The following is a 16,926-nucleotide window of genomic DNA, read 5'->3' as shown; positions in this document are numbered from 1 at the left end:
AAAAAGGTTTGTGTGATGTGTTCTTTCTGCATCTGAATCAGCTCTTGCTCCCTTCAGCTGGGGAAGCATGGGTCTGCCCAAGGATATTCCTACTGAGCTTGTCAACAGGGCAGAGACCCTGAGGCCAGCTTTCAGTTTTTTTTTTTTGGCGGGGGGGGGGGGGGGATTTCGAGACAGGGTTTCTCTGTGGCTTTGGAGCCTGTCCTGGAACTAGCTCTGTAGACCAGGCTGGTCTCGAACTCACAGAGATCCGCCTGCCTCTTCCTCCCAAGTGCTGGGATTAAAGGCGTGCGCCACCATCGCCTGGCTGAGGCCAGTTTTCATAGCTTGCAGGAGACCAGGTTGCTCTGTGACCCCACTGCTACCCTCTGCTCCTGCACCAGGAGTCTGCTCTCTAGACCTCTCCAACCTCCTTGTCCCCGGCAGTGGAGCAGTGGGGAGGGATTGATAGTCCTCTGGCTGGAGCACGAATATAAGAACCCAGAGACAGGTAGTGGGGTTCAACCTGAAGATCAGAAAAGCAAAGCAGCCAACCACTAGAGAGAGACATTTTATCTCTTCCAAATCTCCAGACCTAAGGGACAAATGAGATCCTGTCTCCATGAATCCTCACACTCTGCAGACCTCTGAGTTCCTGTCTCTTCCAGTTTATATTCCTCTCTGCCCAGCCATATTGCTCACCTCCACCTTCCTAGTGCTGAGACACTGGGATTAAAGGTGTGAGCCACCTCCACCTGGATCTGATTCTGGCTCGATCTTTGTGTAGCCCAGGGTAGCCTTGAACTCAGATCCTTTGGCCTCTGTCTCCTGAGTCTGGGGATAAAGTGTGCGCCACCACATCCTGGCCTGTATGGCTGTCTAGTGTGACTGCTTTACCCTCTGATCTCCAGGCAAGCTTTAGTTATTAAAGCACAAATATGCCACTATATCTGGCTCCCTTCCTGTTGGGACTGTGAGTGTCTGTGACCAGAGGCCTTGGCCTCTACTGGAGCACAGCTCTCTAGGTCCTAATGACTATCCTGTTCGTCTCAAACATGCAGTAGGCACAGTGCTCCCCATTTAAGCAATTACCCATTGAGTGTTCTTTTTCCCCAAGAACCCTAATATAAATAACATCCTTAGTAGCTCACATTTTATCTGTTCCCTGTAACAATTCATAAAGGAAAGGGAATAAATAGCATGGTTTATATCAGTGTCATCTTACAAATGAGGAAGCCAGGGTCCAGGCTCAGTGGGACAGCATGTGCTCGCCAGGGCCAGGGATGAAGCACTGGCCTCCAGTAAAAAGCTGTTGCAATTTTAAACTCCCCTTCAAAGAAGCCGTACCTGAGCAAAGACAAGGATGATCGAGTCCAGCAGCCTGCGAAGTCCAGGCTCTTAGGATAGAATTGTGAAATCGGGCGGGGGGGGGGGGGTCTAAAGGATAAAGGAGCAATTTAGAGTATGGCAGTGGCTAAGCTCACTCAGCAGCAAGCAGTGCGTGTTCTGTTGATTACAGACCATCAGGCTGCTCTGGTCACATGTAGTGCCTGGATCCATGACAAATACCATGGGGGAATGTGGCAACAGAAGCTCACCAAGGCTGGACTATATATGGTATATATTACAAACAGCAAATGGAGCTAGTTCCATTAACAAGAATATAAAAGCTGGGGCTGGAGAGATGGCTCAGCGGTTAAGAGCATTGCCTGCTCTTCCAAAGGTCCTGAGTTCAATTCCCAGCAACCACATGATGGCTCACAACCATCTGTAATGAGGTCTGGTGCCCTCTTCTGGCCTTCAGGCATACACACAGAAAGAATATTGTATACATAATAAATAAATAAATAAATATTAAAAAAAAAGAATATAAAAGCTTCAGGCACAGATCCAATTTCCGCCCCGAAGATGATTCTAAATTGGAAATACAAACATGGTTGCACAATTACCATTACGACAGGACCTTATTTTTTTCTTCTTTTTTTTTTTTAACAACACCTGGAAGCCTGTTTTTGTGTTCCCAACTAGAACAATCTCTCTAACCTCTGAGCCAGTTGCTGGCAGAGAGAAATATTACTGTTGTCATGTGCCATGAACCTCAGAACAATGGGAAAGGTTGGACTGCCAAGCCCTCCTGATCATAACGGAGAGTGGCTTTTAAACTGGCCTCCTAAGGAAAAGATACTGACCTTACTGGAAATGGAGACTTCACAGGGAAGGAAAACACAGAAGCAGTCGCTTTGGCACCTCTCAGGGCTTGGTTACTGACACCAGGCAGCGGCTCTGCACTGCAGCTGTGAAACATGAGCACCTCCAGGCAGTGGTGGCGCACACCTTTAATCCCAGCCCCGGGGGGGGGGGGGGGCCGCGGCAGGGGCAGGCAGATCTCTGTGAGTTCGAGGCCAGCCTGGTCAACAGAGCAAGTTCCAGGACAGGTCCCAAAGCTACAGAGAAACCCTGTCTCGAAAGACCAAAAACAACAAATCCCTGAGCACCAACACCCACCTTCCGGGCCGGTTGGGGAACGCAGCCAAAGCTCACACAATACCTGGCAGTGCAACAGGCAACTAAATGGTTTACCGACTCCCAGTAGGCCCACCAGCTGAGAAAGCCAGGAGACATATAAGGGTCCCACCAGGCCACTGCTTAGGAGACCACTCAGCTAGGACTAGCCTCCCCTAATCACGGTGCTCATGTTGAGCGACCATCCTCACCTATAAGCTAGCTTTGTGCAGTTCTTTAAAGCCCCGATGAAGGACCCAGAGAGGAAGTGACCTGTGCAGCTGGGGCCAGGGGTTATCTGTGAGGAAAGGGACGGGCTGTTCCTGGAGTGCAGCCATGCCGTTTCTTAACCAGGGTGCTGGTCAGAGTTGTGGCATCCAGCTGGAGAAAACGAACCAAGCTGAGAGGTTTGACGCTAGAAGTTTCTGCAGGCCTTGTTTTCAGCCCGCATTTAGCTCCCTAGCTGAAGCTGGGAATCCTTTTTTTTGTTTTTTGGGGTTTTTTTGGCCAAGAGCCCCTTTCTGATGCCAAGGTGCTTCCTCTCCTCCACTGGACTCAACAGCATGAAGAAGTTTCGCAGATCTCCTGTAAGATCTTCAGTGAGAAGATCCTGAAATAGGCGGGAGGGTAGAAGTGACCCCACCACATGGTTAGCGGGATTCACACTCAAGCACCCTAGCAATGACGGAACAAGAGGGTCTTACACGCCAATTTTCACCTCTCTTCCCAAAAATAAGAGAAGGAGCAGGGGAAATAAATGAAAAGGCAGGGAAAGGAAAAGCTGCGGGCCAGTGTCAGTGGTAACAAAGGGACACGACAGCACAATGGGCGACAGGAAGTAGCAGTTCGGAGGGGCATCGAAGTGGTAAGCACATGCCTGGGACATACAAGGCCCGCTGAGGCCCAGCACCAGTTTCCCACGGCCTCTGTAGACCACTGACCCTCATCTGTAGTTTGGTGTAGTAATGCCCAAACTACACCACGACACAACCACACACGGAAGCTCAGACCGAACAGCTGCCGCCAAGCTACAAACCACCAACCCAGCAGGCCAGCCATGTTTGCTCTTGGCTGCAGCTGTCCCTAGCTCTCAGCCCCCACCCCTCCATGTCAGAGTCAAAGAAGAATGTCAGTGTTGTGAGACCTTACAGAGCCCTGTGGTCACGACCAAGAATTCCGAGACCACAATTTGCCTTCTCTAAGTGAAGGGGCATTCACAGCAATCATAAAAATCGGGCCCTTCTTGGCAAACTAATCTGGGACATGCTGGATACTGACCTGGAAAATGAGGATGACAGATGCAGCTCAACTGGCGGAGTGCTTGCCTAGCATGCAGGAAGGTTTAGGTTTGAGACCCAACAACATGTAAATCAGGCATGGTGGTGCACACCTGTAACCTGAGCACTTGGAAGGTGGAGGCAAGGATGACCAGAGGTTCAAGTTTGCGCCTGGAGTACATGAAACCTGGGACAGGATATGGAATGTGTGTGCGCGCACCGCGCGCAGGGATTATAAACTATTAGGAGGCTGGCTAAAACCCATCCTAAATTTAGTGTGGTGACACACTTTTGAAGTCCCAGCTCCTTGGAAAGCTGAGGTAGAAGGATCACGTGATCTCTTAAACTGAAGATTAGCCTGACAGAAGCAGACTTTCCATCTTAAGTGTGTGTGTAAATATAAATGGGTTTATGGTACTGAAAAAGTTCTTGTTGGAATAAGCTGAAGATTATACGGAAGCTATTACCTTTCTTAGACACACCTCTCTTGCCTTCTGCTCTATTAGCCACCAACTAGGAAGGCGCGGTGAGAGTAAAGAAGAGCCAACACAGCAGCCGAGCAGGAAGGTCCTTTATGGTGGTGACAGGGACAGTTCTAGAGCAGGCCTGGGGCCGAAGGGAGCTGGTCTCAGAAGAGCCGATCCATTCCAGGGGAAATGGCCGCCACATACCTCCCCGAGGCTCCGCCCCACCCATCAGTTCAATCGATAACAATGTTGCTTTAATTCTTTTTTGGCCATTGATGATGAACTCCACCCCACGGGAGTTCCGCACGACAGTCTTTCCAGTCATGATCGATGTGACGTCCAGGCTCTTGTTGAGAAACATCTGTTCATTTGATTTCTCTTGCAAGAACCAGAGTATTTTTTTCCTTATGATCTGTTGATATATATATATATATATATATTTAAAAAAACACAACCAACAGTCCTTTCTGTGCTGTTTCCCTGGGAGGCATCTCATGATCACCCCTCTCCCCTCTAACAGACAGAGGGGTCATATGTCTGGAAACAAAGAATAAGACACTTTTGAGTAATAAAAATGCTAATGTGACACTCAGAAGCGGGTTGGGACTCCAGGGCAGAGGGGGAGGAGTTGAGCTGACTCAGGAGTGGGGTGTAGCCTTCTAAGAAAGCCTCGAGGAGACAGATACCCTGCTAGGGGAGACCTGCTTCCTACTGGACGCCCCAACTGCAGGGGCCACAAGCACCTGCATTTTGACGTGTTATGTCTCAAGTCCCTGCCCCTCCGCCCCTCTACACACACCAGTGGCTAGCACACAAAGCTGACGGCCTCTCTAGCACAGGCTAGAATCAAAGACCAGAACTCACGCGGGAAGCCTGGTGGACCCCGCCCCAGGCTGCTTCAGGCAAGAGGAGGTTCAAACCAAAGCAGCCATCCAGGCACCCCAGGAGCAGGAGGGGAGGGCCGGAAAGCCTCTGCCAAGCTCGGGGAGCAGCAGCAAAGGTGACTCTGAACCTGGCTGGCTTCATGTGGAAGACTGGCACCCAAGGCCACCTTATCCCTGTGCCGGGGACACACTGGGGTACGTCTTCAAAGCAGAAGCAGCCTTAATCACTCCAAATCCCCTCTACATGGATATATGGAGATACAGGTAGATAGATTTATTATTTTTAACTGAAATAAATGTAATGGACTCAGTCCATTCCCCTTTACTGAGAGCTGCTTGGGTCCTGTGCCCTGAGGTGGTTCATGCCTTCAGGCTCACCTCCTGAGGGGAAGTGGCCCAGGGACGTGAAAGGAGAGCACACACACCACAACAGGTGACCAGGAGGCCAGCCTCAGTGAGACTTCTGTTTCTAACCCTGAGAACCTAAGGAATTCTGAAGGAATCGGAGAGGGAGCTGGGGTTAAAGGTCACCGGGCTTTTTATTGCAGTTGAAGCAGACTCGGACGGGATGGTCCCAGCCACGAGAGGGGACAGCCCTCCGGTCATGGGAGCACTCATCACAGAAGCCCTGTCCGCAAGCTCGGCAGTGGTGCTTGGAGAGCTTGACGCTGAACTCCTTCCGGCAGCTGTGGCAGTGCAGGATCTCATGGTCGGGCACCCAGTAGGCCGGCCTGGCGGCATCTTTCACCAGGCCTAAATCAGAGAAGGGACGTGAGCAGTTAGGACACTGGAACCCTGCCCCAAGGCCCTCTGCCAGTTCTCAGCTTGTCATCCCAACTGCACACAGACCCGTTACTGTGCTGTGTTTTTCAGTTTATTCTTATAATTTTTAAAAGATTATTTATTATGTATAAAGTATTCCGTCTGCATTTATGGTTGCAGGCCCAAAAGGACGCCAAGTCTCATTATAGATGATTATGAGTCAGCATGTGGTTGCTGGGAATTGAACTCAGAATCTCTGGAAGAGCAGTCAGCGCTCTCTCTTACCCCTGAGCCATCTCTCCAGCCCTTATTCATGTATTTGATGAGACATGTAGCCCAGGGTGGCATCAGACTCATTGTTGCTGAGGATGACCCTGTACTTCTGATCCTCCTGCCTCCACTTCTCCAGTGCTAGATTACAGGTGCATATCAATGCACCCAATGTTATGTAGTGAATTAGAACTAAGGCTGCAGGAATGCCACCCAAACACTCTACCAAGTGAGCCACAACCCAGCCCTGCTTTGTGTGGAAGCCAGAGGTAACTTTGTAAAGTCTGTTCTCTTCTTCCATCTTTATTTAGATGGGTTCCAGGGGCAGAACTCAGGGCCCTAGATGCCTTTAATATCTGAGCAATCTCACCACGAAGCCTGAGTTCAATCCCCAGGGCTCACATGGTAGGAGGAGAAAGCCAGCTCCTACAAGTTGTCCTCTGACCTACATGTGTGCCACGGCACATCCATGCTTGTGTGTGCACCTGCCACACAAACACAATAATAGGTAAATTAAAAAAAAAAAAGGTGTCAGGTTTCCTCCCTTGACAGCAGGACCTGTGGTTGAGGCTGAGACACCATCTTTCTCTATCTATTACACTCTCCAAGTGACAGCAAGGTGAAGCTGCACTCAAACCAATCGAAGAGACCACACAGACCCTTGACTCCATAGTCAGACGTCCAGTCGAACTATAGTACTGAGCATGGGCACTATGGGATTAAGCAAGGTGAGTTCACATCTTAGGGGCTCATTCATCTTTAACAACCCCCTCTAAAGCTATCCTCAACAACCAGGAATCATATGCCTGTGCTGGAGAGTTGGCTCAGCGGTTAAGAACACTTGTAAACCGGGTTTGGTGGTGCAAACCTTTAATCCCAGCACTCGGAAGGCAGAGGCAGGCCTGAGTTCAAGGTCAGTGTGGTCTACAGAATGAGTTTCAGGACAGCCAGGGCTACACAGAGAAACCAATTCTCAACAAAACAAAAACAAAAACCCAAAACAAAACAGCACTTGTTGCTCTTGCAGTAAAAATCTAAAAGAAAAAAATAAGAAAAAGAGGGCCGGGTGGTGGTGGCGCACGCCTTTAATCCCAGCAGAGACAGGCGGATCTCTGTGAGTTCGAGGCCAGCCTGGTCTACAAGAGCTAGTTCCAGGACAGGAACCAAAAGCTAAGGAGAAACCCTGTCTTGGGGGAAAAAAAAAATAAGAAAAAGAAAGAAAACACATGCTGAACTCAATCCGATGGCAGCAAGAGGATATCTGGTAAACAAATCGCCCCCATGAAGGAGGCAGCCCGTCCTCCCAGATGGCCAAGGGCAGATGGAATCTGAGCTTCAAGCCAGAGCAAATCCACCTACTCTATACCGCTGAGTCAAAAGCACAGGGAGTTTTATGTACTACCCAGGTAAGTTTGATCTAAGCCCTTTTTTATCCCTAGGAGCCCTGGTCTCTGGTCTCTCCCCAACCGTACACCCCAGGCCTCACCTACCCTGCCAAGTCCTCCTCCATCCATTACTGGCTTCTCTCTTCTTCCCGCTCTGGTGTTAAGTACCCTCACAACAGGAGCAGAGCAGGAATCTTTTGTTGTTTTGGTTTTTGAGACAGGGTTTCTCTGTGTTGCCCTGGCTGTTCTGCTCTGTAGACCTTGAACTCAGAGATCCACCTGCCTCTGCCTCCTGAGTGCTGGGATTAAAGGTGTGCACCACCACACCGGGTGAGCAGGGATCTTAAATGCTGAGCTAGCAATAGCTTGGCCAATGAGATACCTCAGCAGGTAAAATACAGATCACAGAAGCATACGTCCCATCACTTCAAATGTTAAAGCGTTAGTTGTTTCTACCTCCTCCTTTTCTTTTCTTGAGAAAAAAATCCTACTATGTATGCCTGCTTGGCCTAGAACATGCTACGTAGACCAAACTGGTCTCAAGTCAGAGACGCCCGCTCCCCTCTCGCCTCTGCTAGTGTCTCCGGATTGATGGGATTAAAAGCCTGTACCACTTCATACATTAGCTTTTTTTCTTTTTTGATTTTTTTGAGACAGGGTTTCTCTGTGTAGCTTTGGAGCCTGTACTGGAACTCACTCTGTAGATCAGGCTGACCTCGAACTCAGAGATTCACCTGTCTCTGCCTCCCAAGTGCTGGGATTACAGGAATGTGCCACCACTGCCCAGCCAGTTTTCTTTAAGATTTATTTCTTCATGGGCTGGAGAGATGGCTCAGCGGTTAAGAGCATTGCCTGCTCTTCCAAAGGTCCTGAGTTCAATTCCCAGCAACCACATGGTGGCTCACAACCATCTGTAATGAGGTCTGGTGCCCTCTTCTGGCCTGTAGGCATACACACAGAACATTGTATACATAATAAATAAATAAATATTTTAAAAAAAAAAGATTTATTTCTTCATTTATATGTTCATGAGCCATGTGAATGTGGGTGACATGGAAGGCTCTGTGTATCTGTGTGTGTGTACACATGTACACAGACAAATGGAAGCCCCAAGAGAGTACAGTATTCCATGGAACTGGAGTTCTAGGTGGTTGTGAGTTGTCCAATACCGGTGCTGGAACCTGAACATGGTCCTCCGTGAAGGCAGCCAAGTGCTCTAAACCACGGAACCACTTCTCTAGCCCCAAAACACGAGCTCTTGAAACCCCGAGATACTATGGAGGTTTGCCTGCTACCATGGACTCCATGGGGAAAGGCCAGAGAACACACAGAAGTGGGAGGCTCCACTGAGCGCAGTTCCTAACTCTCCTCCTAAGGTCAGCTTGGAACTCCCAAATCAGTTCAGATGCTACCTGTGATATTCAGACAGTGACTCCGGCACTGACCCTAGGGGAATAAACAGACTTTCTGACCAAGTAGCATGGACCCGCCTTTATGTATAGTAACAGGCGATGGAAAGTCAGGCCTCCAGGAATGATGCTAATGCCACTAATGGATTCAGCCCAAAAGCAAATGCAGAGCTTCCCTTCATTCCTTGCTGCCAAATTCAATCCAGTAAGCAAGCATGTGAAATGACATCTAGGGCACCCTGAACCCCCCCTCATCCTACCTGCATTACACCAAGAGAGGCACTGCCCAGGCTCACCTAGTGGTATATCAATAGCTGTCACCACGGCACCCAGGGTGTTCTGCACGGCTTCGCCCACCTTCCGCGCAATCAGTGTTCCACCTTCATCATCTGCCTGCACCTCAGCCACATCTGTGGATGACAAGGGATAGCTGCTACCTCTCCACAGTCATTTCTCAAGTGGGAACTCAGGGGGCCACGGTGGAACACTTCTGGATTCCCACAGTATCTGAAAGGAAGTGACCCTAAAACTGGCAGGGGCAACTCTTGTCCTTTAACCTCCAACTCTCTAGGGATGGTTATAATTTATTTTTCAAATCAACCAGATTGGCTCTGGGAGAAAGACCTAGAACTTTCTACAGTAAGAGGAATCAATCTAAGCTTATCTCTGGCTTACCAGAACTCATCAGCTATATGCAGATGTTTTTCTCTAAGAAGCGCCAATGAGTTCAGAGCTCAGGCCAGGTTCAATCCTGCCTCCCAAATCTCTACCCCCAAAGACCAGCACTATGCTGGCCTATGCTAAGAAAGAGCCAGGGGACACTTAGCCTTGGCCATTGAAACAACTGCTCTCAGGAGTGACATGGTTGGAGCAATGAGCACCCAGTGCCCAACATGCAGAGAGTGAAGGAGGGCGACTCCCCCCTCCCTCGCAGCTTCCGAGCCCACGTTACCTAACTGGACGTTCCTGGCGCCGTAGCAGGTGTCACACACCCGGACGGGCGCAGGTCCCCAGCCCCGCTCAGGGACTGGCCGTGTCTTGGATGAACAGCTATCGCAGAAGCCCTCACCACAGGCCCGGCAGTGATGCTTGGTGTCGTTGTCTTTGAAGGATGTTGCACACTGGTTGCAGCTCTGTTCCGAGTCCAAAACAAAACAGAGAAGCAGGGGTCCTATATACCTACCTGCTTGACTGGGGAGTGGGCATGAGGACACCCACAAACTCCTAGACTGTTGTGGAATGTTAGTTTAAGATGTGTTACATTCGTTTGTGCTCTAGAATATTTAATGATGCAAAGGTGTGTTTCAGTCTTTGTTTGTTTGTTTGTTTGTTTTGTTTTGTTTTTTTGAGACAGGGTTTCTCTATAACTTTGGAGCCTGTCCTGGAACTACCTCTTTTTTTTTTTTTTTTTAAAGCCTACAGCACCCGGTATTCCCAGGCGGTCTCCCATCCAAGTACTAACCAGCTGGAACTACCTCTTGTAGACCAGGATGGCCTCGAACTCACAGAGATCCGCCTGCCTCTGTCTCCCGAGTGCTGGGATTAAAGCCCAGCTGTGTTTCATTCTTTTATGTTTCACTGGTTACTGTGAAGCTGTGTTACTTTGCCTGCCTAAAATATCTGATTGGTCTAAGAAAGAGTTAGGTGGCCAATAGCTAGGCAGGAGAGAGAGAGGCAGGACTAGAGGGGCAGAGAGAATAAACAGGAGGAGAACTCTAAGGAAGGGAGTGAGAAGCGAGAATAGGAGTAGGGGAGCATGCCAGGGGCAACCACCCAGTCACACAGCCAACCCTGAATGAAATTGAAGATAAGAATGAAAAGAAAGATATATCGAATAAAGAAAGATAAGAAGCCCAGAGGCAAAACGTAGTTAAGGAGAAATGGGATAATTCAAGTTTGAAAAGCAGGTTAGAAACAAGCCAAGTTAAGGCCAGCATTCATAAATAAGAATAAGTCTTGGGGGCTGGAGAGATGGCTCAGAGGTTAAGAGCACTGACTGTTCTTCCAAAGGTCCTGAGTTCAATTCCCAGCAACCACATGGTGGCTCACAACCATTTGTAATGAGATCTGGTGCCCTCTTCTGGCCTGCAGGTATACATGGAGGCTGAACACTGCATATATAATAAATAAATCTTTAAAAAAAAAAAAAGAAGAAGTCTTGGTGTATTTATTTAGGAGCTGGGTGGTGGGCCCCCAAAGAGTAAAAAAACAACTATGGGGCTGGAGAGATGGCTCAGAGGTTAAGAGCACTGACTGTTCTTTCAGAGGTCTCCAGTTCAATTCCTAGCAACCACATAGTGGCTCACAACCACCTATAGTGAGATCTGGTGCCCTCTTCTGGCGTGCAGGCAGGCAGAACACTATATACATAATAAATAAATATATATTTAAAAAATTAAATTAATTATAAAAAACTACACCCCTCTTTCTAGTTTTAATTCTTCCCTGAATACAGAAAGGAGAGGGGCAGAGTGTTTCCTGTTGCAGGTGTTTGGACAAAAAGTGATTCCAGGTTGTGGGTATCCTAGAGAATTGTGGATCAAGACAGGAATGACCTCAAAAGACTCCTTTCTCCAGATTCTGTAGCTGTGAATTTTGACATCTAGGCAATATTAATTGGTTCTCACAGGTACAGATATACAATCCACGACAAAGAAAACACAGGATATAAAAGGAAGTCCAGAAGCAAAGAAGCACCCTAAAGCTGAACCGTTCCCAAGCTCCTAGAGCTAACTCTAGGTGGGGGAAAGGTTTGTGCCTCCCTCTTGGAACCAGCTGAGTACCAGGCAAAGTAGCATAAGCAGGGTGGTGTATGTCGGGACTCAAGAGGACTCCTACAACATACCAGGATCTGGGAGTTGGGCCTCCAGTAGGCAGGGGCGATCTGGTCTGTTAGCCAAGAAGTCACAGCCTTAGTGGGTCCAAGGCTAAGCTCAGACACTGATTGAGCCATAAAGTTCATCCCATCCAACAGACGCTGGGCAGCATTGTTGTTGTCCTTCAGAAATGCATCAGTCTGCAATGAAAAAACCACAGGGACTCATTAATTTCTGAGTGCAGGGAGGAAAAGGAGAGGGCCATCTGGGACCAACTCATAACAGTAAGCCACCAGGCAGGGCAGAAGGGAGACAGATTGGCAATCTCACTAGCTGCTTAGCAATATCCCACACACCAGTCAGCACAGATGGATTCTCACGGGGTGACCATGACATCTGATGCACAGGCGCTCAACTCAGGACTAACTCTACCCTACAGTACAGGAGGCGATGCATCCCACTCTAAGTCCACACTGAGCTCAGTTAGAAACCCTTCCTCCCAGTTCCCCTAATACATGAAAATCTCTAAGAATCCTATGTCTGTCAGTATAGTAGATATTACATGTGTATCTAAAACTTGCTGGACTGTGGACTATAGTGGCATTTTATTTGTATTTTAATAAATAAAGCTTGTCTGAAAATCAGAGAGAAAACAGTCCCACTGGTCAGCCTTACTTACCAGTGATAAGACACACCTTTACTCCCAACAGTCACACTAGTTGCCATAGAAACCAGGGGTGCATGCCTTTAATCCCAGTGGTGCATGCCATTAATCCCAGAACTAGAGGAGTATAAAACAGGAGGAGACAGCTCTCAGGCACAGTCTCATTCTGAGATTCCTGGAGGCAGGATCGCCATTTCAGACTGAGGTCGAGGTAAGAGCCAGTAGCTGGCTATTTTGCTTTTCTGACCTTCAGGTTGAACTCCAATTTCTCTGAGTTTTCATTAATCATGCTTCAGTGAACTCTCAGAATAGTGACCTACCTTATTCCAAGTATCTAGCTCAATTCTGGACATGCAGAACTTTAACAACATACATTAAAATAATGAAAGAACAAATGAATGAACAGACAGACAAACAGAATGCAAGGTATTCTAGCTCCAAGGACTAAGAAGACTGTAGCTGAGGTGCTGTTTTCATGAGACAGAAACTAAAGTTACTATGTGATTGCTTTCCAAGGCCTTGAGACAAGACAGCCTACACCATCAAGGCCACCAAATCAAATAGGTAAGCTCCAAAAAAACATCACATGACAACAACAAATGTCTGAAGGCCCAGAAATTCTGTGAGGAGGAGAAAGGCAAGAAATTCTCAACTCTATGTGCCTTCATGACCCAAGAAAGCTCCACAGTGAATTTGTAGAAAGGACTTGATTGCAACTTGGATCTAGACTGCCCATTAATTTGCGCTGCAGCTTGGCTCTATGAAACACTGCTAGACATGAAAAGGATACGACCCCTGGGGCTGGAGAGATGATGACTCTGAGGTTAAGAGCACCGGCTGCTCTTCCAGATGTCCAGTGTTCAATTCCCAGCAACTACATGGTGGCTCACAACCAACTCTAATGAGATCTGGTGCCCTCTTTTGTCATGCAGGCATACACGCAGGCAGAACACTATATACATTATAAATAAATCTGGAAGGAAAGAAGGAAGGGAGGGAGGGAGGGAGGGAGGGAGGGAGGGAGGGAGGGAGGAAGGAAGGAAGGAAGGAAGGAAGGAAGGAAGGAAGGAAGGAAGGAAGGAAGGAAGGAAGGAAGGAAGGAAGGATAAGACCCACTGAAGATCATTAGGGACATGCTCTTGATGCTGGTCTCTTCTCTTCTGATTCCTAGACTCAAAGCAAATGGGTTCCCTCCATCCCATATGTTGTGGAACAATCTTTCTGTAGACTGTGAAGATGTGTTGCTATCATTGGTTTAATAAAAAGCTAAATGGCCAATAGCTAGGCAGGAAGAGTTGACAGGAGAGGCAAGGGAGAGAAACAAGATGAATATGCTGTACTGCAGAAAGGTACCAACTATGTGGTAGAGCTTAGATAAGAAATATGGGCTAATTTAAGTTGTAAGATCTAGTTAGTAATAAGTCTAAGTTATCGGCCAAGCATTTATAATTAATAAGTCTCTCTGTGGTTATTTGGGAGCTAGCAGGTGAGAGAGAAAATTCTACTAGCTTGGAGACAATTGGGTTCCCTCCATCACGTACTCCTACCACGATGTACTATTTTACCATAGTCACAAACAACCCAGCCAATTAGTGACAGATAGAAAACTTCAAACCAAATAAAACCTTTCTGCTTTATAAGGTGGTCATCTCAAGTATTTCTTACAGGAACAGAAAGCTGACCAACAAGACTCCTCGGCTAAATGATCTGCGTGAGTTTAGATAACACAGCTGCAGCAATTATCCAGCAAGGAGACCAGTACAATAAAATAACCCCTCCAAGAAAATTAGTTGTGTTGAATTTGTTACGATTCTTGAGTTATTCTAAGCATAAATAGTGATTTGATTTTTTTTGAGACAAGGACTTTCTAATGTTGTCCCAAGCTGGACTCAAACTCCTGGGTTCAAGCCATCGTCCTGTCTCAGCCTCCCCAGGAGCTTAACAGAAGTACTCTACTATGACAACTGTGAGCAGCAACAGACACGGGATGAAAGTCTTCTACACAGATCTAGTTCTCCAACGCCCCAAATTCAACAGTCAAAGTGGAAAACAGTAAGAGAATCCCACAGTAATCCTGGGTTCACAAGATTGAGGCCATCCTGGACAATAGAACAAAACCCTATCTCAAAAGAAACCTTCTACTTTCTAGAATGTACTTCACTGAAACTTCCCATCTTAGAAGCTGGCTCAGACGGTAAAGGCATTTCCTGTCAAACCTGATAACCTGAGCCCAATCCCTGGGACCCACATGGTAGAAAGGGAGAACCAACTTCCACAAGTTGTCCTCTGACCTCCTCATGCGTGCTGCACACACACACACACGCACGCACGCACGCACACACACACACACACTCACGTGCGCGCGCACAATTCCCCAAAACACAGAAATAGCTTTCCCATATGCAGATAGTCACTAAAGCATTTTCATTAATAGGAAACCATATAATGAATAAATGTCAAAAATAAGGAAATGGTAAATCAAACCATAGTACTTAGTCAAATAAACTAGCATGAGAAAAAGGCAGGGAGGGATGGCTCAGTGTTAAGAGCTGTTCTTTTAGAGGTTCTGAGTTAGTTCAATTCCCAGTAACCGTATGGTGGCTCACAAACCATCTATAGTGAGATCTGGAGCCCTCTTCTGACCTGCAGGCACACATGCAGACAAAAACATTGTATATATAATAAATAAATCTTAAAAAATAATAATTTAAAAGGGAGCTGGTAAGATGGCTCAGAGGTTAAGAGCATTGGCTGTTCTTCCAGAGGACCTAAGTTCAATTCCCAGCAACCACATAGTGGCTCACAACCATCTGTAATAAGATCTGGTGCCCTCTTTTGGTTTGCAAGCAGACATGCAAGCGAAACATTGTATAAAATAAATTAAAAAATTAAAAAAAGAAAATGGCAGAAAAAAAATGGCATGTAAAATATAACTGGTCAAGCACTGTTGGGGCATGTGTAAGTCTCAGCTACTCGGAAGGTTCAAACAAGGAAATTACTTGAGTCTGGGAGCTCAAGGCCAGGCTAAGAGCATAGTGAGGCCCCATCTCTACATAAATAAATAAACAGTAAGAACATATATAAAAAATGTACATGTGCATATGGAAAACGAGTAAGAACACACAAAATGACGTCTTACTTGCTAGTTGAGAATGACTATTTCATCCAAGGTTGAGCTCCTATCAATTATGCAATGAAGAAATAAGAAACGAAGAATAGGATGGGCTCTGCAGATCCGCCTTTCTAAACCACTAACATGCTCTACCTCTCTAGACACAAACACAGGATAACTGACAGGGCAGGAGACAGGAGGAAACCAATGAACAGGTCTTACTCCAGGCCACACATGTACAATCTCGGTCCGCACCACCGTGTCCACAGGATCTTGGTTCCCAAACCAGTACTGCCGGCTCCGGTAGACCACACCACAGTTAGGACATTCAATCACATACCTACAAGGAGGCAAGTTGGCAAGTCAACAGTGTCGCTCTGCCAGGCGCTAAGAAAACAAACAGGAAAAAAACCTCTAGCTGTGTTATTCAGACTCACCCAGACCAGGCATACTTTGCAAGACCCATCCAGGGAGAGTCCGTGGAGGCAGATGTTTTGGGCACCACGCTGACTTCCTTGCCTCTCTCATAACAGGCCTGAAATACAGAGTACTCTGCCAGTTTATTCTAGGTACACTGGGCCCCATGACCTCCTCACACCCCTACGCCACAAATCACACCAGCGGAGGGGTACAGGCCTTGAGTTTAGCACCCCAGAAGGAGGTCAATTCTCTAAAGAAGTCAGTGAATGCCTTCTATGAGAAGAACTGTGAACTAGCTTGGGACCCAAAACTAGGCTCTAAATTATATGCCTGGCATAGACAGAAAAAAAAATCGATCTAAATTGGTTTCCTAAGAAGTAGTTCTGCTCAGAAGTGAACAAATGATCCTTAGCCATGAGCTCAACAGAAGGAGAGACGAATAAGCAAAAACAGAGACGAGGCCCCAGAATGAAGTGTAGGCATTGATGGGTCATGGGTTTCTCATTCTGATCACCACAGGGTTTCTAGAATTTTCCCGGCTGGAGGAAGGAGTGGCTCCGCAGACTCACCTTACAAGTGTAAACGCGGTTGTCGTACTGGTGCGAGTACCTGCAGCGGCTCTTAGCTTCATGAGGCACTCCTTCCTTGCCATGGTTCATGCTGTTCTTACACCCAACCCTAAAGGAGGCCAAACATGACAGTGAGAGGGGCTGAGACGACAGATCCCTCACAAGGAAGTGTCTGGATCTGAGAGGCACGGGGCCAAAACCAGACCTGGTTCCGCACACAGGGAATGGGTTACCCCCACACAAGGCCCTCTGCAATACTCATGGTCAGTCACAACAGAGAGTAAGTAACATTAGCCTGAATGGGAAAATGGGGAAGAGAAAAATCGGCCTGGCTCCTCAGGAAAACTGGAAGAGACAGAAGACACCAGCGCTTGACTAGAGATGAAAGCGAAGCAGGTCTTAAGAAATTA

The 16,926-nt window shown here is 47.4% G+C and overlaps 1 protein-coding gene across 2 annotated transcripts in view; it reads right to left on the bottom strand.

Annotated features, from left to right (window-relative positions):
• Nucleotides 1–4,331: 4,331 nt before the first annotated feature.
• The window catches only part of Zfyve1 (zinc finger FYVE-type containing 1), a 60,492-nt gene continuing 47,897 nt past the window's right edge, over nucleotides 4,332–16,926 (bottom strand). For both annotated transcript variants that reach the window (XM_057783060.1, XM_057783061.1), the window contains exons 6-12: nucleotides 16,517–16,625; nucleotides 15,965–16,062; nucleotides 15,750–15,867; nucleotides 11,781–11,951; nucleotides 9,888–10,068; nucleotides 9,232–9,345; nucleotides 4,332–5,862 (exon numbers count right to left, since the gene is read on the bottom strand). In XM_057783060.1, the coding sequence (XP_057639043.1) occupies nucleotides 5,630–5,862; nucleotides 9,232–9,345; nucleotides 9,888–10,068; nucleotides 11,781–11,951; nucleotides 15,750–15,867; nucleotides 15,965–16,062; nucleotides 16,517–16,625 (1,024 nt within the window). In that variant the 3' untranslated portion in view covers nucleotides 4,332–5,629. The remainder of the gene's footprint in view (nucleotides 5,863–9,231; nucleotides 9,346–9,887; nucleotides 10,069–11,780; nucleotides 11,952–15,749; nucleotides 15,868–15,964; nucleotides 16,063–16,516; nucleotides 16,626–16,926) is intronic.

The sequence above is a fragment of the Chionomys nivalis genome, chromosome 10 (genome assembly GCF_950005125.1).
Source record: "Chionomys nivalis chromosome 10, mChiNiv1.1, whole genome shotgun sequence".
NCBI lineage: Eukaryota > Metazoa > Chordata > Mammalia > Rodentia > Cricetidae > Chionomys > Chionomys nivalis.
Note: the sequence above shows the minus strand (reverse complement) of the source record. Positions and strands in the feature narration are given on the sequence as shown.